Genomic DNA, 22,854 nt, shown 5'->3' on the forward strand with positions numbered 1-22,854 from the left:
CACTGGCTGAATACCCACTATGTGCCAGGCCCTATGTGATTTCATTGTTCACTGGCTGAATACCTACTATGTGCCAGGCCCTGCCTGGGGGAGTCATGCATTGCTGGTGACTCAGAGAGACCTCCCGGGTAAGTCGGTGTTAGGCCATTGCACCAGAGCAGAAGACAAGGCCAAGAGGGACTTGCAGTCACACCCCCAGTGGGCAGCAGGACCTACCCAGGTCTCTCCAGCTGCCGTCTCTGAGTGTCTCTGCCCAGGGACCCCCTAAGCCCAAGCCTGCACCCTCACTCACCCACACATCCCCCCCAACACACTCACTGGCCCAGGGGTCACCCAGCCTCTGAACAAGAGCCAGGCAGGGCTGATTCCCTGCAGGCCGAGCAGGCCCAGCACCTGGGACCACAGCCCTTTACCTTCAGGGGCCCACAGACATGGTTCCACTTTAGTTTCCTTTAAAATCGGAAAAGAAGTGAAAAAGGGTGATAAATATATAATGCATCCAACCTGAGTAATACTCATCTTTATTCTACCCTAGATGCAAAATACAACTGTTAGGATTATTTTATGGAGGAAGGGACGACCCCTAAAGGCAAAGGCCCACAGCCCACAGTCGTCCACTGTGGGCCTGAGGCCAGACCCCTGTGGGGAGGTGGACCCCATCCTGCTCGGGAAGCAAGCACGCTGGCCACCCCGAAAGCATCCCAGGGAGGAAAGAGGGCTGCTCAGGAAAAATAGCCGGGCCCCTCTGAGGCCAAGACGAACCAGGGCTGACGTCATCTGCGGTTCGATGCCTCGCTCCAGGAGGAGACACCCAAGGCACTGTGGAGAGGAGAGGGACCCCCACGAGGGTGCCCTAAGAATCACCACAGAGCTGCCAACACGCACATGTCAGGGCTCTGAGCCCAAGCGAAGCCATCGCATCCCCTGGGACTTGCATATATATATATATATATACATACACACACACACACACACACACACACACACACACACGCTCAGATGGCCTGAAGTAACTGAAGAATCACAAAAGAAGTGAAAATGTCCTGCCCGGCCTTAACCGATGACATTCCACCACAAAAGAAGTGAAAATGGCTGGTCCTTGCCTTAAGTGATGACATTACCTTGTGAAAGTCCTTTTCCTGGCTCATCCTGGCTCAAAAAGCTCCCCACTGAGCACCACTGAGCACCTGGTGACCCCGACTCATGCCCGCCAGAGAACAACCCCCCTTTGACTGTAATTTTCCTTCACCTACCCAAATCCTATAAAACGGCCCCACCCTTATCTCCCTTCGCCGACTCTCTTTTCGGACTCAGCCCGCCTGCACCCAGGTGACTGAAAGCTTTATTGCTCACACAAAGTCTGTTTGGTGGCCTCTTCACACGGACACACGTGACAGCACATGCCAAACACACAGCACTGGCGCTGGCTCCTCACGATGTTCCCCTGACCGGGAAGCCCAGATCCCCATCTCTCAGCCCAGCCACATGGTGACAAGCACGCCAGCCCCTAGACTTTCCTCAAAGCACCTGAGAGGGCGTCACCAGGCTGACTTCCTGCCTTCGGGGCCTGGCCCTGGCACTTGGGAGCTGTGTGTCCTCGGGTAAGTGGCTCGTTGTCTCTGTGCCCCGTTGCCTAATCAGCAAAACGAGGTGACAGAGAACCTCAGGCAGCAGTTTCCAGGGTTAAATATGACTGTACCTCTCAACGGCCTGGGGTAAAGCGACTTCCTGCATTCCTACCCCCCGCTACTGCTGAACACCCAGGGCACGCTGGTACTCCCTCAGTCTGGAGCTGCCAGCACTGACTTACGATGCAGCCTCCAGTACGCTCTACAGGCAGGACCAGGGCCGCCGTCTCCCTGCCCCCACCCAGCATCCACAGGGAGGTCAGAGTTGAGCTGATGGGAAGCTGTGCTGCACAGCAGCCCGTCGGAGGCCTGGACTCTGGAGCCAAACTCCTGGGGCTTGAATGGGATTCTGCTCATGACTATCTGAGACCCTCGTGCAGGTCATTCATTAACCTGTCTGTGCCTTGGGTTCCCCCAGACATGAAGAAGATCAAGCAAAATGGGCATTATCTTGTAGATGCTCAACGTCTCCCCGACGCACTCTCAGGACAGGGCCCAGCACAGGTCACCTGTCGGAGGTGGTGGTGTTGCTCTCTTCCAGATGGTGGTGTTGCTCTCCGTATTTTCTTTTGCTTCTCTGTTTTATTTCGACTCTAAGTGCCAAAGAAATTACTTAACTCCTAGTAGCTGGAATCTCCCTGCTCTCAGGTTCTCAGGTTTACAGAAAGAGCTGTCTTGACGGGCAAGTTCCTGAAAACCTGGTCTATGTTTATATCCTGATGCACATCTTTGCTAAACCCCAAAACCAGCCCAGGGTACTCTTGGGCCTCAGGACTTCACGCAGCGCGACCAAGAAAAAAGACACCTCCCCGCTGCCACCAAAACCTCCTGGCCATTCATTCTTTAGAGAACAAGGCCTAGAAGAGTCCCTGGCACTGGAGTTGTGTCTATGGGTACCGTGAAAGGAAAATAAATCTCAGGACCCCACAATCATGAAGCCAAAGGGAAGCCTCAAGCTGGGAACTGTGTCAGCAAACCTGCCTTCCATTTTATTTCTAAATAAGATAGCTGCAAAGATTAAAAAGCCACATAGCCCCCTCACAATTTGCGTACAAAGAGATCCCTTGTGGGCCTCCAGATCTTTACCCTAAAACAGTTCTGTTGAATTTCACCCAGGCAATGTAAATTGATCATTTATCTCCACAGGCGTGGGACACAAGAACTCAGCTCCTAACCCTCTGCTCACCCGAGACAAATGTGTATCTGACTGTTTCTTCTGCCCTATTCTTTATGCAAAAATGCAGACTCACTGAGCCAGACTAAGGCATAAATGATTATTCCTCTGCCTCCTTCTCACATGGAAATTGTGTGTATTCAGTGAAAGGCTCATCAGAGACTCAAAAGAATGCAACCCTTTGTCTCTTCTCTACCATTGAAACCACCACTGCAAAATTATAACTGAGACAGTGAAAGAGATCTGACCTAACTCCCTCCTGCTTCTAACCTCCAAGCTGTCCTTGTTCATTCCTGGGTGTAGGCTGAACGAATTCTGTGAGAAGCTTAGTGTATAGTTTAGCTTTGAAACAAAGAAGATAACAGCCCTTTCCCAAAACAAGCCTCCTTCCCTGCCTGGAAATAAGATTGCCTTTGCAGGACTAACAAATTGGCCACAAGACTATAAGCTATTGTTTAAGAGTCATGCAGCTAGAGGCCACAAGATTCTGACCCTCCCCAGATTGCTCCTGGAGATAACGTCACTATTGGAAAACCTAAGATCAGGTCTTGAGATATTTTGCAGCCCTGCCCTCTATGGATCTGGTCTTGTGGCCCCTACCCAGGAAATGACTCTGTGCAAGAGGACAGCTTCGACTCCCTGTGATTTCACCTCCAACCCAACCAATCAGCGCGCCCAACTCCCTGGCCCCCTTGCCACCAAATTATCCTTAAAACCTCCAGTCTCCAGATTTTCAGGAAGACTGATTGAGTAGTCATAAAACTCTGGTTTCCCACACAGCCAGCTCTGTATGAATTACTCTTTCTCTATTGCAATACCTATGTTGATAAATTGGCTTCATCTAGGCAACAGGCAAGGTGAACCCACTAGGCGGTTACGCTATGACCCAGAAGCCTCCGCTTCAAATGGTCTCACCTTTGCAGACCGAACCAATGGACATCTGACACACACTGATGACTCATGTCTCTCTAAAATGTATAAAAGCAAGCTGCGCCCAGACCACCTTGGCCACATGTCATCGAGACCTCCTGAGGCTGGGTCACAGGTGCGTCCTGAACCGATTGAGACTCATCTCAGACACCTTTGGGTGACCGTGCGCTCAGGGGTTTTATGTAACGTGTTCTGGAGTGTATCTTATCTAGGCGCTCTCTATTGTATCTGGCTGAGTATGAAAGCAGGTTGCTCTGCCCAGTGGAATGTTCTGTCTACAGAAAGTCACCAACATGCCCCATTCTCCAAGGACACAAACACCTAGACATGAAACCCCCACTGCACTCCACAGGTGGTTCTTTGATGGGTGAGTGGGCGGGACTTGACAGCCATGGTTTCTCGGTCAACAGCTGCAGTGTTGGGATCAGGTTCCCAAGGTGGACCCTGCAAAGGCCAAGGCTTCTCAGGGAACGCATTGCTGAAATTACTCTCTGCTTCCCAGTAGCCGGCCTCACAGACTCCCTAAACAATGCTTCTCAGACCTCAGCGGCATGAGAAACATCTGGAAGGGTGATTACAGTCAACCTTGGGGCCCCTCCCTGAGGGGTTCAGATTCAGCAGGTCCGAGGCCGGGCCTGAGAAGCTGCTTTGCTCACGAGCTCCTGGGTGCTGCTGCTGCCCCAGGGAACCCACTTAGAGAACCACTTGTCCAGAAGTGGGAAAGGCCATTCCTTCCACGAACTCACCATCCAACTCAGAGGCGTGGAAAACTTTCAAAGGCCTGTCCGGGGCGGGGGGCAACCCAGCGTCTCCTCCACCCCAAGGGGAATAGCAAGGGGGTGGTCTGTGACAGAGAGGAGCGCAGGCAGCCTCCCTGACCCGTGGGAAGGAGCTTGCTGGCCGCACAACGCAGAGGCAGAACAGAAGGCTGTGACGCTCAGGTGTGCAGCGTGAATTCTGATGACCAGTAACTGAATTAACAGAATTCAGGGTTAGCCGCTAGGATCTCTCAACAACTCTGGCCTCAGGGTAGAATCAACCCACAATTTCTCTCCCCTGTGGTCATCTGAACCCCAGGACCGCTGTGCCAGCCTGAGAGTCACAGCCTTGGCGGGACGGGAAGAGCCATGTGTCTGGGCCTGCGCGGCACCTCAGCGAGCAACGCATTGCATTTGACGCCCGGATGCCCTGCTCATGGAGCTCCTCGAAGCAGCTCCTCGGCTCCCCCAGGCTGAGGAACCCCGACCACCCCCCACCTGCGTCAGAAGCTGCAGTTCAGGAAGCAGAGGCAGGTCAGAGCAGGCCCAGGACTCATGGCCGCGTCCACTCACGGGAAAAGCATCGCCAAGCACGCCGGGCAGGGAAGATGCTATTCTCTAGAATACCTGCATGCTGTCCAAGGTGTTCTGCGCGAAGAGCAAAGCAAGACAGTTACAGAAAGACGCCGTAAATAAAAGACGACACAATTCCCAGCACATCCGAATTGCCTTCTCTGTTTTTCGAACCAAAGCACACTGCGTTGCGACCGTCACCATGTTTGAAAGCATGCACCACCAGCAGCACGGGGTGACAGGTGACGGCGGGATCGTGGAGGACCCGTCCCTCAGAGGCGGATTGAAGCCACACAGGGTCACGTCAGTGGGCTCCGGGGCAACTGGGGAGAGGGAGCTAGCTACCTTTCCTGCCAGGAGATGATGCAGATTAAAGTGCAGTGGGTAACTCAGGCCAGGAAAAATGAATTATTTTCCAGGGAGATAAATGGCCATGTGGAGGTCTGTTTCTATTCTCCCAGGTTATATATTTTCCTATTTGCTATTCATCTCACTCCTCCCTCCAGATAGTTATTAACTAATGGAGGCTTTCAGAAAATCCTTTTTAATATATAGGATGATAATGATGGAACCTTTTCCCGTGGGAGGAATAGACTTTAAAAGGCAACGTCAGAGATGCACATAGCCTGTTTCCAGTGACTGCTGCTCCCCCGGGGACAAGGGACAGAACATTACCGGGAGGAGGCCACCCCAGGGCAGATCCACTCCTACGTAAATCTCTCCTTGTGGGGTGGTGAATTACACCATCCTTGACTTTGGCAGGTGGGGGCCCCAGCTCACCATAGCCCATCCACTGTGCGTGACAGATGCAGACAGCAGAGGCCTCAGGGGGACCCCATAGCCCTCCCCGTCTGCCTGGCTACTCACTCCCAAGGAGGCTGGCACTGGACCAGGAGCCAGGGACAGGGGTGGTCACTCCCAAACACGCCACTCATGCAGGTGGGACATAGCGGTTGTTTCCTTCCCAAGGCCAGTGGGAAACATCCCTGGGAGGCAGGAGAAGGTCACTCGCGCAGTGTTTGCGAGGACCACGCCCGGGGAAGTGTCTCGGATGGCGCTGAGGACTCTGATTCCCCAGGCCCTTCTTACTCTGATCCTACAAATGCCTCCCCAGCATGAGTGGCATACCTTAAAAAGGTACCCCAAGGCAGTTCATCAGGGGCCAGGGCAGCCTCCGGAGGGTCCACCCGCCTTTCCCCCCGGGGAAATCAATTCGCAAGCAAGCGAGTGAGCCATGCCCCCTTGCTTTCCACCCAAGAGGAGCCAGCGGAGGACAGCAGACCACGTCTGAGACACACAATTCTGGGTCTGCATGTGTGGTCAAGGGAAAGCTGCTTAACCGCTCTGTGCCTCAGTTTCCCTGTAAGAACGGACATGGACCTGGCACCTGTCGTACTGGTTGCTTGTGAGGCCGACATGAAAAGATGCATGAACAGCATCTAGTAACTGGTGCACCAGGTTCACTTCATAAACATCATCTATTATTTCTAGCAGGCATCAACTAGATGCAACTCTCCCCAGTGTCCCCCACCCCCGGGCAGAAAGCAGGGGCACGCTCCTTACCTCTAGCAGCCGCACTGCGCCTTCATGCTCCTTCTTAGCCTCAACCTGAGCCTTTTTTGAGGAAAAGAGAGAAAAGAGTAAATGTCCAAACGAGAAAGAAGATAATCAGATCAATGTCTGAATCACTGCGGGTGGGGGGTCATTTATTTTTATTCCTCCAATAGAGGAATTAAAGTTATTCCTATTCGTTAGTTATTTTAACTTTCATTTGAGTTTCAGAAATACATGTGCAGGTTTGCTATACAGATAAATTGCACGTCCGGAGGGTCTGGTGCACAGATTATTTCTTCCCCCAGGTGACAAACTTGGTAGCAGAAGTATCCCGCCAATGCCTCTGACAGCACCTTCATCTGCCCAGACGTCCGATGAACTGCTTTGGAAACAAAACCTAATCCTGCAGACTTGACCCCCAATCAGCTCTAGGTTCCCTGAGACCTCACCAGGCCCTGGAGGAAGGGCTGGGGCTGGGTCCTGAGCACGCAACAGGTCTTGGCACCTGCAGCCTGCGGCAAGGCCGCCCTCTTCAAAGCACTTGTGGCAAAGCCATCCGGACCCCACAGAATAAGTAACTTCACACATTTCACTACAGAAATGCCTTGGGACAGCTGCTCCCCGGGCAAAGGGCAGGTTCATACCCAGCTGAAATGGAACACTGCTATTTCTTGGCCTCGCAGGCCTGGAAGTCCCAGCATCATCACGATGGTAAGATCTGTCATGTTTGCCTGCCTGGCTTCGATGCCCTCCTCTCCTGGAAGAGCCTTTGGACTGGCTGGGGTCTGGCCCTCCCCTGTGCTAAGCACGGATCTTGACCCTCAGCGACTGGTGACCTGGGTGGCATGGGGCCTATGGAGGGCAATGGGCCTCTGCCTGAGAATACTGCAGGAGAGGGAGGCTCCTTTCTACTGGACTTTGGCTCAGGAGGAGGTGAGGCTGGAGCTGCTGTAGCCACTTTGCCACCAGGAGGGTCAGGGCTGGACTGGCCGGGGGCCTCCACAGGGAAACCAAGGCTGAAGCTGATCCAGAGGAGGGCAGAGAGCAGCCCGGTCCTGGTGATATCAGGGAGGCCGTGGATTGTGCTGAGTCTCAGGCCAGTAGATTTGAGCCCTGGATCCAGCCATATCCGAAGTCACATTTTCAGGCATGGGTACAAACACAATTTCCTGTTTGGATTTTCTGTCTCTTGAAACCAAGAGTGCTAATGAACATCATCCTCGACTGTGAAAGCCAGGGACACTTCCGAACGTGTGGGACGCTGGAGGTCGGATTCCTGAGGCTGTGACGAGACCGAGGAGAAAAGACAAACCAGGCTCCCGCCTGCAGCACAGTCCACACTGCGCACCTCACACTGGCGTCGGTGTCTCCCAAACGTTCCCCATGGAGCAGGAAAATGGGGATTTTTAAGAAGCATGATCTTCTGACACCAGAGTGCACCTACCTCTTAAAACATGGAGCATGAATAAAGAATCCATATGCTACTCTGCGACTTACTTTGGAATTATCGGTTTCTAGAGAAATATTTCCTCTAGCTGCCTGGAGAATAATTAGTGATGGACGATTCAACATCATAAATAAGCAAGTGAACATTATCTTCACAGCTTCTACTTCTCACTCGCAAAATCCCGTGGGCTGAAAAGAGGGAAGAGCTGGCTTCCCCAGCCAAGGGGAAATCTGCCATTCCCCAGGCTAAAAATGAAAAGTCGTCTGAGGTTTCCATAGAGTTCATTCATGTGCGTTCCATTCTCACATCTTTCCAATGAGAGTTTCAAGAGCTGGGCAAGGGACTGGAACGCAGCACGTTAATTACACCATTCTCGAATTCAGCTCAACCGCTGAAGGCCGAAAACTGTTCCTTTCAAAGCAAAAACCAGCAAGAGCAACAATAAATAACAAAATAGAAAAAGAGACAAACAAGCAGGGAACATACAGGGATTATATAAATGATGCCACCACTGACTCAGTTGAATCAAAGATAGTTTTAAACTGGCAGGATTTAAAAAAAAAAAAAAAATCCAGCAGGCTGTTAAAACTCAGCCAAGCTGGCAGTACCACTTCGTTTCCAGCTTCAGATGAAAACCAGTGCATTTTTGCAGGCTACTTGCAAGCTGGACCATTTGGGCAATCAGAATAGACTGTTAAAACTGGCAGCACTGAGTTCTTACAAAATCCAAGCGACAGCTTAAGCTAGGCTCATTTAGGGGCCAACACAGGGAAAGTGCGACCTTTACGGAGAGTGGTTCCGGCAGAGCAGGGAGACTGGCGCTCCTGACGCTGGAGGAAGAGGCCTGAGGACCAGGCCTGTTACCCAGAGGATCTGCTATCCGGGAAGGGGGGCAGGCTCTGCAGCAGCAGCAGCAGCAGCGTCCAGGGAGATGGCACTCGCAGAAGGGAGGGCAGATTCCCCATGGCTGAAGTGCTGGGCATCTAGCTGGCTTGGATGCGGCACAGAGCAATAAGCCATCCAGACCCCTGGCGACTGTGGTGGGACAACGGGCGTTGGCTTATATGGAGCAGAGTGAGGGGCCTCCGTGGATGCTATGAAATATTAGCTCTGCAGAAAAGTCAGTGAAACACACGGAACTATGCCAAGGGCTACAAGGACCCTCAAATCAGGAGTTCTGCAGAGCTGAGGGCTGATGGACATTTTCTAATACTCCAGGAGCACACAGGATTAGGGCAGATGCCACCTGAAATTAACACAGAGGGTCAGCTATGACCCACCCCAGCCATCCACACACAACTGAGGCCAGCACAGCAAATTCAGTCAAAGCATTAACTATGCATCGGGTGGCAAGCTCAGCTTCTCTCAGTATCACACGTTTCAGTAATGGCCTTAAGACTGAAAGCGATCATCCTACCGGTAAGAGGAATTGTAGACCGAAGTAAAATCGGTCAAGTCTGCAGATGAATTATAAATATGGAAAAGCCCTTTAGCTCACACCACTGGATCATCACAATTGCCACTTGTCACAAGACAAGACGTTCTTGTGGAGGACGTAACATACACAAGAAACTGAAAGTCTGAAGCAACAGAACACAGCCGGACTCCAGGCCGACCGTTCACCTGGAGAGGAAGCTTCAGGGTTTTGGGATCGGATCTCAAGTGGACCATGGGCATGTTAGCCTCAGCCTCCATATCTGTAACATGGAGAAAAAAATGGTGCCTCCATCCCCCAGGTTACATGAGGGTTGACTGTTCCTTGATTCACTCCGCAGGCTAAAACTGAGTGTTGATGCCAATTTATCGTCGGTCATCTCATCCATGGGATTTTGACCCTACTGCCCCGACTGATGGAACCTCATCACATCTCCAATTCCTTCTGCGCCCTTGAGCACCTCCGTCCATCCAGGATTTGCTGGGAGCTCCTAGGTGTCAGGCGATATCCTAAGCGTCCGATGCACCTTTCACAGAGCTGAAGTGCCAGCAGGTGGAGGTGGACAGTCGGCAAACCGCCACATGAGCAAGTTTTGGCATCAGTAAATGGGGCGACGTGCCCTCTCTCTGGGCATGGAGTGGCGTCTGGTCTGAGGGAGACTCAGTGAGAGAAATGAACCAGTTTTGCAACAACCCGGGGACCAGGCATTGTCGATGAGGGTCTCCGAGAGGGAACTGGCTTTGGCACGGTCCAGGGAGAGGAGGGAGCAGCTGCAGTGTGGGGAGCAGCAGAGGTGGTTCGGCTCAAAGGAGGCCACGCCTGCACTCTGGGTCCCAGTCCGGAGACGCTGCACCAGCGGATTTGTGCCCAGAGTCATTTCTACCATCGTCGTGGCCATTCACAGCCTGTTCTCACACCGCCCCACTCCTTGCTGTGCTGCTGGGACTTTGCTGACACGAGACGCTCCGTAAGCGTCTGCTGAGTGAATGGAGTGAATGGACGCAGGGATTTGTGAATGAGCTCTTGCTCCCAGTCTTCAGGAAGCACACGTCTCCCGGGAGAGCCTGTGGTTGCCAGCAGACAGCATGGGTCCTGGCTTGGCTGTCTTTTGCCTTTTTAAACTGTGTCTCTGCTCAGCTCCCAGAGATGAGGGCTGCAGCATGAGCTCAGGATCCCTGACTTCCGGGAGGAGAGCCCTGGGCCGTTTCATCACTCATTCGTCATTCACCCATGTGTTTATTTCTCCGATTTAACAAATGCTTTCCCTTTCACATGACCTCACGTGCTTCTCTCGACCTCCATGCAGGGCAGGAGGACAGGTGGAGCTGCCTGGGAGAAAGGTGCCCCTGGACAAGGTGCTGGGATGTGGGCCCAATATCAGACGCCTGAATGTCCAGCACCTTCTCAGGGGTGGTCAGGTTTGGAGGTGAGGCTGATCCCACAAAGCAATCTCCAAGTACTGCAAAATATGGCAAAATCCACCAGTATTTCAGGAAAAATAAACTCCTGCCTCACATTGCACCTCAAGAAAAACAACATTATAGGATCGAGGAAGCTGAGGCTGAAAGCACAAAGAGGCAGGGAGGAGGCCCCCAGATGGTGGGGAGGGGCATTTCCAGGACCCGGACTGAAGGAAGAGGCTTTAGGCAGGGTCTCCATGGGGAAAATGGAATCAGAGGTTCCCCGGAGGACTGAGACTTTCCTGAGAGGAATTTTACAGCTCCAGCAGGGAACTGGGGAGCCAAGGAATGATGGGTACACAGATAAGGAAGACGACAAGCAAACAAAAAAAGCAATTAGCTCCAGGGAAAGGAAGAGCTGTACAGAAACGGGAAATGCTGCGGTTACAGAGCTCAAGGAGTTCAGCAGAAGTGTAGGTGCTGGTGAGGACAGAGGGGAGTTCCACGTGGGACGTGGCGTCCGAGGCCACCCAAGCAGTGGTGTCAAGCAGAGAGTGAGTAAGGGAATTGGGGTGCAGTGGCATCTAGGTGTAAATCCGGGAGTTACCACGCAGAGGTGGTGCTGAAACCCATGCATCTACTTGAGGGCACGAGACAGTGAGTGTAGACTGAAAGGGATGTGGCTTGAGGACTGAGTCTTGGGGTCACCTGTGATGTGTAGGGGTGTTGGTGTGGAGAAGGAAACCAGGAGAGGGTGGTGTCCTTGGAGGCCATAAGCTCAAACTGGGCCCCCGGGTCAAAGAAAGTAAGGACAGAGGACTACCCACTGGACGGTAAGCCCACACATGGGTGACATTCACAAAAGCCACTTGTTGAGGGTGGGGTCCCGTGACGGCAGGTTCAAGAAAGAGCTGGGGTTGCAGAAAGACAGAAGAGGTTGCTTCTTTGAGACGCCTCCACAGCACCCTCATCAGAATCATCTTTGGGCCTTGGATAGTCTGAAGATGACTGGTGACTTTTATCTTGGTAGGGGGATGAGGGCCAGTCTTCAGCTGATCCATGCCTCATGGTGGAGGCACCACTGCCTGGTGGGCCAAGCGCTCCAGCTCTGTGCCTCAGGCCCAAATTCAACCCCTGTCTCCTTCCTGGCTGCACCCCAGCCACCCGGCCTTCCTTCTCTTCCCTGGATACGCTGGGCTGGTTCCCAAGGGCACCCGTGTGTGCACTGCTCCCTAACCCTCGCACACTCCCGCCCCAGCCCTTGGCGTCGTAGGCGTCATCTGCTCCTTGAACTGTCACCTGTATCTAAAGTCACGGCCCCGTCAACCTGCCACTCCATCCTCTCAACTCCCTTCACTCCTCGCCATCATCTGGGCTTACTCGCTTTTTCATTGACTTGTTCACCTTTCTTTTTTAGCCTGGGAGGGCAGAGCTGTGTCCCACTTGCGGCTGTATTCCTGCTTCTGGAACAGCAGCTGAGTGGCTGCTTGGAGGGGCAGACGGCCGACACTTGGTGAACGACAGCACGAGGGAGCCGGTCACAGTGCAGCGCAATGACCACCCACGGCAGAAACTGAACGCGAAGAGGCGCTCTGGAAAGAAGTCCCGGATCTCATCCCACTCAAGAGTCGGCCTTTCTCTTCTCACGCTAAAAACTACATCAAAGCCTCTAGAAATTACAAAATTGGCCCATTTATATTTCATGCAGTTTGTGTCCCTCTACCACCCGCCCCACTGATGGAGCATCAGGGTGTCCAAAATAGAGACAACGGTGAGTCCCGAGGATAAAGAGTTCCAAGAGAATGGGACAGTACACAAAAGAGATCACGGACACAGAATAACGGAGTCGGTTCCAGGTCATTCTCCTTGGCATCAAATGCTTAGTAAATTTAACTCCAGGCTCCTAGAGAATGTTCTGTTGAGAGGAGACATCCTGTCCCTTCCTGGACAGTCTCTGAATTTCTACAAACTGATTATCTGTCTCAGACCGTCCCCGCCTGGGGACGTGGCTTCTGGAGTGGCGAGGAATGAATGCAGCTACCATCAGGCGTCGCCCAGCCACGGGAAAGGTCCTTGAGACACGGCAGGAGAAGATAAGAGTAATATTCCTGCCTGTGTCCCAGCAATATCCCTTGCGGATAACATCTAATGAAATATTGCTGCTCCGGGTACCTGCCACCTTATTATGACAGGTAATAAGGGCTGTGAAGGTCCCATCAGCGCTGGCTTAATGAAATCTATCCTTAATACGATCTCGTGCTAAATGATTAGAGAAATGGCATCAGAACTTATCTACCTGTTCCAACAAGCTCTGCTAATAAACTCTGGAGGAGAAACACTGCTCTGACAGATTTCTATCGCCACCCAGGCCGGGTGAATGACTGTGAGTCCTTTATTTTGAGATCCAAGGCCTGGAGAAGCTGTCAGATGGGTGGAGGGGCCACAGAGGGCAGAGGACTGGCCCATTCCAGCCGGCGCCGGGCGGGAGGCTGCAGACCAGCCAGCTGCACTCTGGCCATAGGGGTGGCTGCCCTGCCAGGAGGAGAGGGCAGGACTGGGTGGGGACACTGGGCTCCGGGAGGAAATGAGATGAGAACTGTTCACAAGTCCTCACCTTCTGATTTCCTCCTGGGGGCACCCCAAGCCCATAGGCTCCAGGAGTACCACCCTCCTAGCTCTTTGGCTAGAAACAGCAGGACCGTGGCTGAGGACTGGAGTGGGGATGAGGTTACCTGTCTCAGCCCCCAGACCCATCACAGGTGCCCAGGAGGTAAAAATCCCAAATCACTCAGTCCTTCCTTCCCTCCTTCCCTGGTGCCTCTCTCCTTTCTCTCCTGATTTCTTTTCCTTTCTGTCTTATCTTTCCCTTTTTCCTTTCTTACTAGGAGCATGCTATAAATACTGCTCTGCAACTCAGTTTTCTCACTTGGTAACATGTCATGCAAACAGCCTCAAGACGGCAGAATCACACCACCATGATCCTTTTCACTGACATCGCATGGCACCTGGTGTGGCTGGACCACGGTGCACACGCCATCACCCTTAGGTGGGCATCAGTTGGGTCCAGTCCCCATCCCCACTGCCACACAGCAGCACTGCAAGAAAACACAACTCCTTTTGAACTGGTTCCTGTATTCCTTGCAGGGCATCGTCCAGGATGGAGGTGGCAGGGTCACCCTCTGTGTGCACTTTTAGTTTAAACAGATGCAGCACATTGCTTTTTCCAGAAGTGGAAGCAATTCATACCCTGCCAGCCATCTCTACGCATGTGCGTTTCCCTACAACCTCACCAGCATCAGAGGTTAGAGCTTTGGATCCGCTTTTGCTTTGTAAAACACAAACACAGGTCTACTTAAGAAACACCAGAGCAGGAAAGCAGAAATGACTCTGAATCCTTCAGTGCAAGGAGAGAGAGGAAGAGGCCTGGGAGCCGAGGCTGCAGGTCGGCCGTTCCACCACACCGGGGATCCCCGGCCCACCCGCGGACTCCTTGCCTCACACGCTGCACCCGGCTGCCTGCCACTTACCTTCTGCAGAAGGTCAATTTCCTGCTGCTTGGCGCTGAGAACAGCCAGGGCCTGCTCATGCTCCAACTCCAGCTGCTGCCGCCGTTCAGCCGCCTCTCGCATATGCTGTGGGGACAGAGAGAGGCCTGGCTGAGCAGGGCAGCCTGTGCCCACAGGCGTGCATCCTATACCCTGCACCAAGTGGGCTCTGACTCAGCCCAGTCACTCCAGAGCAGCCCTTCACCACCCCACGGGGCACCCACCTCCGTGCTTCCAGAGGCGGCACTCTCGATGGGGGAGCCGTGACATGAACAAGCCCTCCACCTGCCACTTCTCCTCCTCAGGTTCCAAATGCAACGAGCGTTTGAGCATAACCCTGTTCTCATGCAAAGGTGACTTTCCTCTTTTTGCTTGTTTTGAAAAACTTAATCTCCCTCTTCTGCCTTTTTCGCCCAGGTCCTTTGTATGTAACAGCAAAGGCTTACTGATGTTGTCCTATGTGCCTAGCACTGGTTCAAGGTTTTATCTGCATTTAAGTCACATATCCCCATCATCAGCCTACGAGGTAGGTTCTATAGCCTTATTCGACAGAGAGGGAAACTGAGGCACAGGACGTCATCGTTGCCCATCACACAGCTGGGAAGTGGACACCCGTTCGGAATGCAAACCCAGAGTCCTCACCCTCCCGGGAGCTTGCAAAGCTGAGGCTCTGGTCCTGACTGCCGACTCCAGTGAACCAGAGCACTCAGACCCCAGAGTCCAAATCCCTCCACCTACCCCGTCTGGAAAGGCTGCAAGGTGGCCCCCATCGGCCAGGCCCATTTTCTGGAGCACAGAGGAGGAGCCGTATTCCTGGCTCTGTCCCCTCCTCCTGACCATCTCTGTCTGTCCTGCTTGGAGGGACAGCGCTAAATCCCCAGTGCCAGGGTTTGACACTCACCTACTCGCCCTCGGTGTGCCCTTCCCTCCCCTCTGACGGGTCTCATGGGCCCATGGGAAATGGCATGGGGTAGAAAAGGCCACAGCGGGCAAGCAGTCATACAGCCATACTGGGAACAGTCACAGAAAACATTTCTGGGGCCCCCAAGCCACTCCTGGGGGCTTGGACAACCAGCTGCAAAATGCTGCAATTTCACTGTCATTTCCTTTCATTCATATATATATATATATGTGTGTGTGTGTGTGTGTGTGTGGCGACTTCGTGGTCAACATTTTAAAATCTGGGTCTTTTATATAAAAGTCCGGATTCCTTCAAAAATGGGAAGAGTTGGCCACGCATGCCTCCAGAAAAGGACTGAGAAGGGTGTGGGAGCTGCCCCTTCTGAGGGTGCACACCCCCGATGGCCACTGCCCCGCGGACTTCCCCCCGCATACCCTGACATCCGAGGGCCACACAGATGACCCAGGTCCTAAAGCAAGCGGGTGCCTTGGCCCAGCGGGGCACGGGGAACTTTCCTCCTGGGCTGGAACTGGTTGGTCATTTATTCATTATTTTAATGTATTTATTATTTTACAATTCTATTGATTTTTAGTCTTTTACTCATTTTTATTTTTTATTTTTATTTTTTTGAGACAGAGTCTCGCTCTGTCACCCAGGCTGGAGTGCAGTGGCAGGATCTTGGCTCACTGTAGCCTCTGCCTCCTGGACTCAAGCTATTCTTGTGCCTCAGCCTCCCTACTAGCTGGGATTACAGGTGCCCACCACCATGCCTAGCTAATTTTTGTATTTTTAGCAGAGACGGGGTTTCACCATGTTGGTCAGGCTGGTCTCAAACTCCTGACCTCAGGGCATCCGCCTGTCTAGGCTTCCCAAAGTGCTGAGATTACAGGCATGAGCCACCTTGCCCTACCACCCTTTACTCATTTTTATTTAGTTTTGGAGTCCTAAAGGCCTGTAGCCTTTGCGAGTCATGAGGTCGGACACACGCGTCCAAGAGAAGGTTAGCGTGGTTTCCTGAGGCCGCTGCCGACTCAGCCTGAGCTGGAAAGATGAGACTGGTAATGGGGAGGTGAGGGAGTCCCTGCTGAGACCGGCAGGCGGTGAGGGCAGGGGGCACCCAGGCTCTGGGGGAGGGGTGTGGGGCCCCGCGGGAAGAGGCAGACAGGCCGATTACATTCTTCTTGCCAGTTTCCCAAAGGTAGCCCTACCTGCTGCCACCGAAAGCTCCTTTCTTCTGGGAAATACCTTGAAACAGAACCACTTTAACTGAGGATGGGGAAGGCCTCCACTTTTCATTCTGCAAACCGCTGTGGTTGGTGGGATATTTTGTTTGTGTTTAAAAAGTGAAGTCTTCCTCCCAGCCTGTGTTTCAGGCATGGAGGCCTCACATGCCGGTTCATCCACCTTTTTAAGCTGAATAACCTCGGCATCCTCTCTGCTGTCTCCAGAAGAGGCTTCCAGTGAACTCGGAAACTAATTACCCTGCACCCCCACAGACATCTGGGGGTTTCACTGTTGCTATGGGAACTCTCACAAGAACTCAGGATCCTGAGAAAATGGAATTCCCCAGAACATGAACAAACCCCATGAAACACGGGCGCCGCGGTCAGTGGCCATCGCCGGTTCACGCTGGGGCCTGATGGGTCCCAGGGAAACACCGTGCTTGTATCTTCCCACGTTCACTTCAGTTCTGAGCCCGGGCAGGCCTGGTCCTCCCAGCAAGGAGCCCTGGGTATTTGCTGCTCAGTCCTCCCGAGATCCACCTTGGCACAAGGCTCTCCCCGCCCCGCTGGGCTGTCAGCCCATTTGGGCCTCGCCATGTCTAACGGTCTCTTTCCAAGAGCCTCAGCCTCCCCACCGCCCGCCACCAGTTCACTGTGAGTGCAAACCAGCTGCACACGTTGCAGGGTGTTTTTAGGAGGACGGGGACAAGCCACCGCGACAGACAAACCGACAAAGCCCTGAGAGATGCCAGGAATTCTCCGAGCTCCTGAGAAGCGTTGGGAACTCTTCCCCAAACCCCGGCTGCCACGTCGGTGCGGTGGGGCTTTCCTCTGGGGTCGGGTTTCCCCATGAGGGTCCCAGAGGTCCTCAGGATGGCCAGTCTCTGCAGACCCTCATGAGGCCCTCCGTGTGGGGCTTCCAGCTGCAGAGAGGACTGTTTCTACTCCATTTATTCATTCATTGCTTCTCCTGGATATTCGTTCATCGGACTGACATTTATTGAGCACCTACTAGACGCCAAGAAGCTGGGGACACGGAACAGGACAACCATGTCTTCATGAGAGAACACCCCAAGGGTGGGGGCAGAGCATGAAGGCAGATGGATGAAACAAGAAGGGTCCGAGTGTGGCATGGAGGGGGGCGGAAGCACCCAAATGACATCTGAGGTCCTGGACTTCCAGGAGTGGCCATTTCCTACATCCCAACACCTGTCTCAATCTGACATGAGGAGGAGATTTCAGCCACATTCCACCAGGAGAACTCGCTCGCTCACTCACTCAAAAATATTTAACAAGCACTATGTTTTGTGCCAGGCACCCTGCTGGATTCTGAAGGCTACAGCAACGCAAAACAAAAGCAAAACAAAACCAGCTCTCTTGGAGCTCACATTCTGCAGGGGAGGGGACAGACCTCATCCAAATACACCAATTGTGTGTGTGGACACGGGTCAGCAGTCCTAAGCATGGTGACTGCGGGGTCAGGCGGTCTTAAGGGTTATGAACAAATAAAGCCCAGTTCACAAACGCATGCACCTACTATGCAGCCACAAAAACTGTAAAAAATTAAATAAAGGGGAAAAATAGAAAAAATAAACTGTTAAAAAATATACTTTTGGCCGGGCGCGGTGGCTCAAGCCTGTAATCCCAGTACTTTGGGAGGCCGAGACGGGTGGATCACGAGGTCAGGAGATCGAGACCATCCTGGCTAACACGGTGAAACCCCGTCTCTACTAAAAAATACAAAAAACTAGCCGGCCGAGGTGGCGGGCGCCTGTAGTCCCAGCTACTTGGGAGGCTGAGGCAGGAGAATGACGTAAACCCGGGAGGCAGAGCTTGCAGTGAGCTGAGATCCGGCCACTGCACTCCAGCCTGGGTGACAGAGCGAGACTCTGTCTCAAAATATATATATATATAACTTTTATTTTTTATAATAAAAGGGGATGGGAGCTGCTGTCCAGCTGGGGTCTGGCCCATCAGCTGAGAGGGCCAGGGAAGCCCCCCACCAAGATGGTGCTAAACAATGGCCCACACCAGAGACAGAGCCCCACGCAGCTGTGGGTAGAAGGCAGGACAGCACAGTGCCCAGAGCCCCCACCCTCACCTAGACACGGTGCCCGGAGTCCCTGTCCCCACCTGAACGTGGTGCCCGGAGCCCCTGCCCCCACCTAGATGTGTCCCTGAGCCATGCCACTAACAGGGGCTGCGAGGGCCTCTGTGGCTCCTGGAAAGCCCCCAAAAGTTCCCCCAGACACTGGCTCGCTGGCATGGACAATGTCCCATGGGAAGGACAGACTGGGGAAGAAACATCTCTGCAGAGTCTGCCGGCGACCGTCACTTAATGTCCTCGGCCGGAAGGAGCCCGAGGTGGACCCCTGACCCCATGTCACATCCCAGCTCAGAGCCCCTCGGTGGGGAGTAAAGCGGCGTGCTGTCCCAGGGCCACCTGCCTGCCTCTCACGCCCCACTGTGACACCCTGGCTTTCTCACTGTTTCCAAAGAGCAGACCAATGCCCACCTCTGGACCTTTGCACGCATTGCTCTGCCTGCCAGCCCGACTCTCGCCTTCTAGCCTTCGCCCAAATGCCACTTCACAGTGAAGCCTGGTGGCCTCCCAGCCCCTCCTGGACATGCCACGTTCTCCACCTGCCGTATTTTCCTCCTGAGCACCCCCACCCCCAACACACTGGATGGCTCTTGCCTGCTGTGTGTTCCTCCCCCCAGAACATGAGCAGGCACCTTGCCCCGCTGTGTCCCTGTCCCCACAACAGGTCACTCGGCACAGATGTCAAATCCTCAAACTGCCACCCTCGTGGCCTTCAGAGCTCAGTCCCACTGCTGTCCCCGCCACCCCCGTCTCCAGCTGCATGGGCCTCCTCCCAGCCCCTGGAGCTCTCCACACTCCCCACATCAGGGGCTGGCAGGGAAGGTTGGGGGAAAGGTGCTTCCAGCTTTTCACGTTAGCAAAAGCCATTAAGGAGCCTGAACACCTGGGCTCAAATACCAGCTCTGATACTGGCCCGCTGTGTGGCCTTAGAGTAGTTACTTAACTTCTCTGGTCTCCATGTTCTTCTTTTGGATTAATTTTTCAACACTATTCTTTTACAATTAGTAATTAATGAAATAACTAATGTTAATTATTAATTAACACCTACTTCTAGAGGTGTTTTGAATTTTACCTGAGCTAGAATAGTACCTGGCATCTATTAAGTTCTCTATGTTTTAGTCCCAAGAGGAGAAACCCTTTCCCACTGGACGTGTATAGCCCTGTTGATGCCACTTAAACTCCAGGGTGGGAGGGAGGGACTCACGAGGCAACCACGGCTGCACCAACAGGATGACGGACAGCTACAGCCGCATTGGTAAAACGACGGTGAGAAATCGGAATGTGGCCGCTGCCATTTATTAAGCACCTACTATATGCAGGGCACGATGCCTGCCCAGGCACTGTCTCATTTAAGGCTGAAGGTTGGGTGCTGTGGTCACTGCTTCCCAGTAGAGCAATGGACTCAGGGAAGCTGAGCAAGGGCTGAAAGCCACAGCTGGAACATGGCCCGTGAGAAGGTCGGAACTCATGGCCAGTCTGCTCCCAGCCACTGCCCCACTTCCGGGTTGAGATGACTTACACCAGCCACTGTCATCTTCGAGCACTACGGGGGCCGGGGCAGAGAAGCAGCTTTCAACTCCCTCGTGGCCCACCTGGCCTGGGTGGCCGATTGTGCAGCTGCTTAATTCTGCCATTTTGGCTTAATTCTGGCTAATTTTGTGCTTCTCTTTATTTTGGAAGGGGGCACTGCCAAAGGCATCCTGTATCATCTTTATTTAGCTCTGGGCAGGAAGTTGTTAGCGAGAGGGCACCACCTTCCCCATCAGGACTCGCTAGGCAGATTCACCAGGCACCAAAACAGCTCAGCGTGTGGTCCTGTGGCCTCAGAGCCACCGAGGAGAAAGGGGTGGCAGACGGTATGCTGGGCTCTTGCTTCGGGGTGCCAGTGAGACGAGGGTTTATAGATCAGATGGATGGAAACAAGTGCAGTGAAGAAGCCTTTGTATTTCTACGGTGAATGAACCAAGTCCGTACGAAGCAGCTGTCAGAAAGGTGTGAGTGGGAGAAGCACTCAGCCCTTGAGGACAGCCTCAGTTTCATCACAGATGCCATGGCTGGGAGGACAAGGTTTGCTGGGGCTTGTTTTGGCTTCAGCATCCATCTCTCCAAATCTTACCTGTTTCTGCAAAGCCCTCATCCCCCTCCAGCCACTGCCCACGTATCTGCTTCCTGTCTCAACAAAACTTCTTACAGGATCGGTGCTGCTCACTCTCCTACGGCCTCCCCTCCCGTGCGCTCTTCCAGCCCTTCCAGTCAGCCTCCTTCATGTCACTTGGCTGAGATTCTCCCAGTAAGGCAGCCGAGGAGTCCCTGCGGCCCGAACCCATGGCCACTTTCCTGCCCTGACTGGACCAAATCCCTCAGCAGCACCTGACGCCAGGGCTGCTCCTCCTGGACATGCCCTGGACTCTGGCCCCCGTGGCCGCACTGACCTGGTCTCCCTCCCTGACCTCTGCAATGACCTCCCACTGATCTCTAAATCCTGGAGGGGCCACGGCTCTATTTATACCGTTCCTTAGGTGATCTTAGCCAGCTTTGAGGTTATAATTGCCACATAATTCCAAATGAACCCTTCATCCCCCCGCCCTCCCAACTCATACCCAACTGCCTACTCATTATCCCCACATGGATGTACGGGAGGAAGCTCAAATTTAGCCTGTCCGAAATAGAATTCTTGATTTTCTTCCTCAAACAAGTTCCCTCCCCAAGCTGTGCCATCTCGGCCAAGGACACCAGCATCCCCTCAGCTCCTCCAGATGCAAAACTGAGAGTCATCCTTGATTTCCTGCTTCTCCAGAGCCACTGGCTGCACCAGAGAGTGCCCCACAGCCATTCTCCTTCAACAGCACAAAGGCTGCCAACTGCACCGGGTACAAAATCCAGACTTCTGGCTGCAGCCAACAGGCTCCCCTGTGATCCAGCCTCTTCTCTGCCTTCACCTCTCGCCTCTGCCCCTTCCTCGCTGTGCTTTTGCCACACTGGCTTCTGCTCAGTTCTATGACCACGTCAAGGTCATCCCAAACTCCAGGTCTTAGCAAGTGCCACTCCTGCTGCCCGACATGCTTGCCCCTGCATCACCACATGGCCAGCCCCTCACGGCATGACGGGGTTTAGGATGTGTTCCCTCCAAACCTCATGTTGAAATGTGATCCCTGTGTTGGAGGTGGAGCCTGGTGGGAGGGTCTTGGTCATGGGGGCGTAGCCCTCATGAATGGCTTGGTGCCCTCCACATAGTAATAAGTGAGTTCTTACTCTGAGTTCACTGGAGAGCTGGTTGTTTAAGGGAGCTCTTAACAACCAGCTGTGCCTCCCTGTCTCTTGCTACCTCGCTCACCATGTGGTACACCTGCTCCCACTTTGCCTTCTGCCATGTCTGGAAGCTTCCTGAGGCCTCACCAGAAGCTGAGCAGATGCTGGTGCCATGCTTGTACAGCCTGCAGAACTGTGAGACAAATATGCTTCTTTTTTTTTTTTTTTTTTTTAAGATGGAGTCTGGCTCTGTCGCCCAGGCTGGAGTGCAGTGGCCAGATCTCAGCTCGCTGCAGGCTCTGCCTCCCGGGTTCACGCCATTCTCCTGCCTCAGCCTCCCCAGTAGCTGGGACTACAGGTGCCTGCCACCTCGCCCGGCTAGTTTTTTGTATTTTTTAGTAGAGACGGCGTTTCACCGTGTTAGCCAGGATGGTCTCGATCTCCTGACCTCGTGATCCGCCCGTCTCGGCCTCCCAAAGTGCTGGGATTACAGGCTTCAAATATGCTTCTTTTCTTTACAAATTACCCAGTCTCAGGTATTTCTTTATAGCAACACAAAATGGACAAAGACATGGCAAGTGTCCTGACCAGTGACCAGAGATTATTTTATTTACATGTTTATTTTACGTCATCCTTTCCATCCCACTCCCTACCCTTGTCCATGAGAACCACAGGATTACAGGACTGACTTCCCTGTCTGCTGGTGCACCCCCAGCCCAGGACAGCCTCTGACATGTGGTGAGGCAGAATCAATGATAGCAAAGGTGAGGCCTCTCACCTAGAACATCTTTCCCATGCCCCCAGCCCACACTCCCCGCTCTCCATCCCTCACAGCCTCCAACATGACTCTGCAGCAATGCTGTAACCTGCTTTGTACTGTTCTGATTAATTTCATGCAATTCTCACTTTCTCAACTGGACTAGAAATGGCTCC

At 53.2% G+C, this 22,854-nt stretch overlaps 1 protein-coding gene across 4 annotated transcripts in view; it reads right to left on the reverse strand.

The window, feature by feature from the left end:
• The window catches only part of RIMBP2 (RIMS binding protein 2), a 235,147-nt gene that overhangs the window by 67,261 nt on the left and 145,032 nt on the right, over window positions 1–22,854 (reverse strand). For all 4 annotated transcript variants that reach the window (XM_031936402.1, XM_031936401.1, XM_031936403.1 and 1 more), the window contains 2 exons: window positions 14,427–14,531; window positions 6,627–6,677 (listed from right to left, as the gene is read on the reverse strand). In XM_031936402.1, coding sequence (XP_031792262.1) covers window positions 6,627–6,677; window positions 14,427–14,531 — 156 coding nt within the window. The remainder of the gene's footprint in view (window positions 1–6,626; window positions 6,678–14,426; window positions 14,532–22,854) is intronic.

This window comes from Piliocolobus tephrosceles, chromosome 10 (genome assembly GCF_002776525.5).
Source record: "Piliocolobus tephrosceles isolate RC106 chromosome 10, ASM277652v3, whole genome shotgun sequence".
In the NCBI taxonomy this organism is placed as follows: Eukaryota; Metazoa; Chordata; class Mammalia; order Primates; family Cercopithecidae; genus Piliocolobus; species Piliocolobus tephrosceles.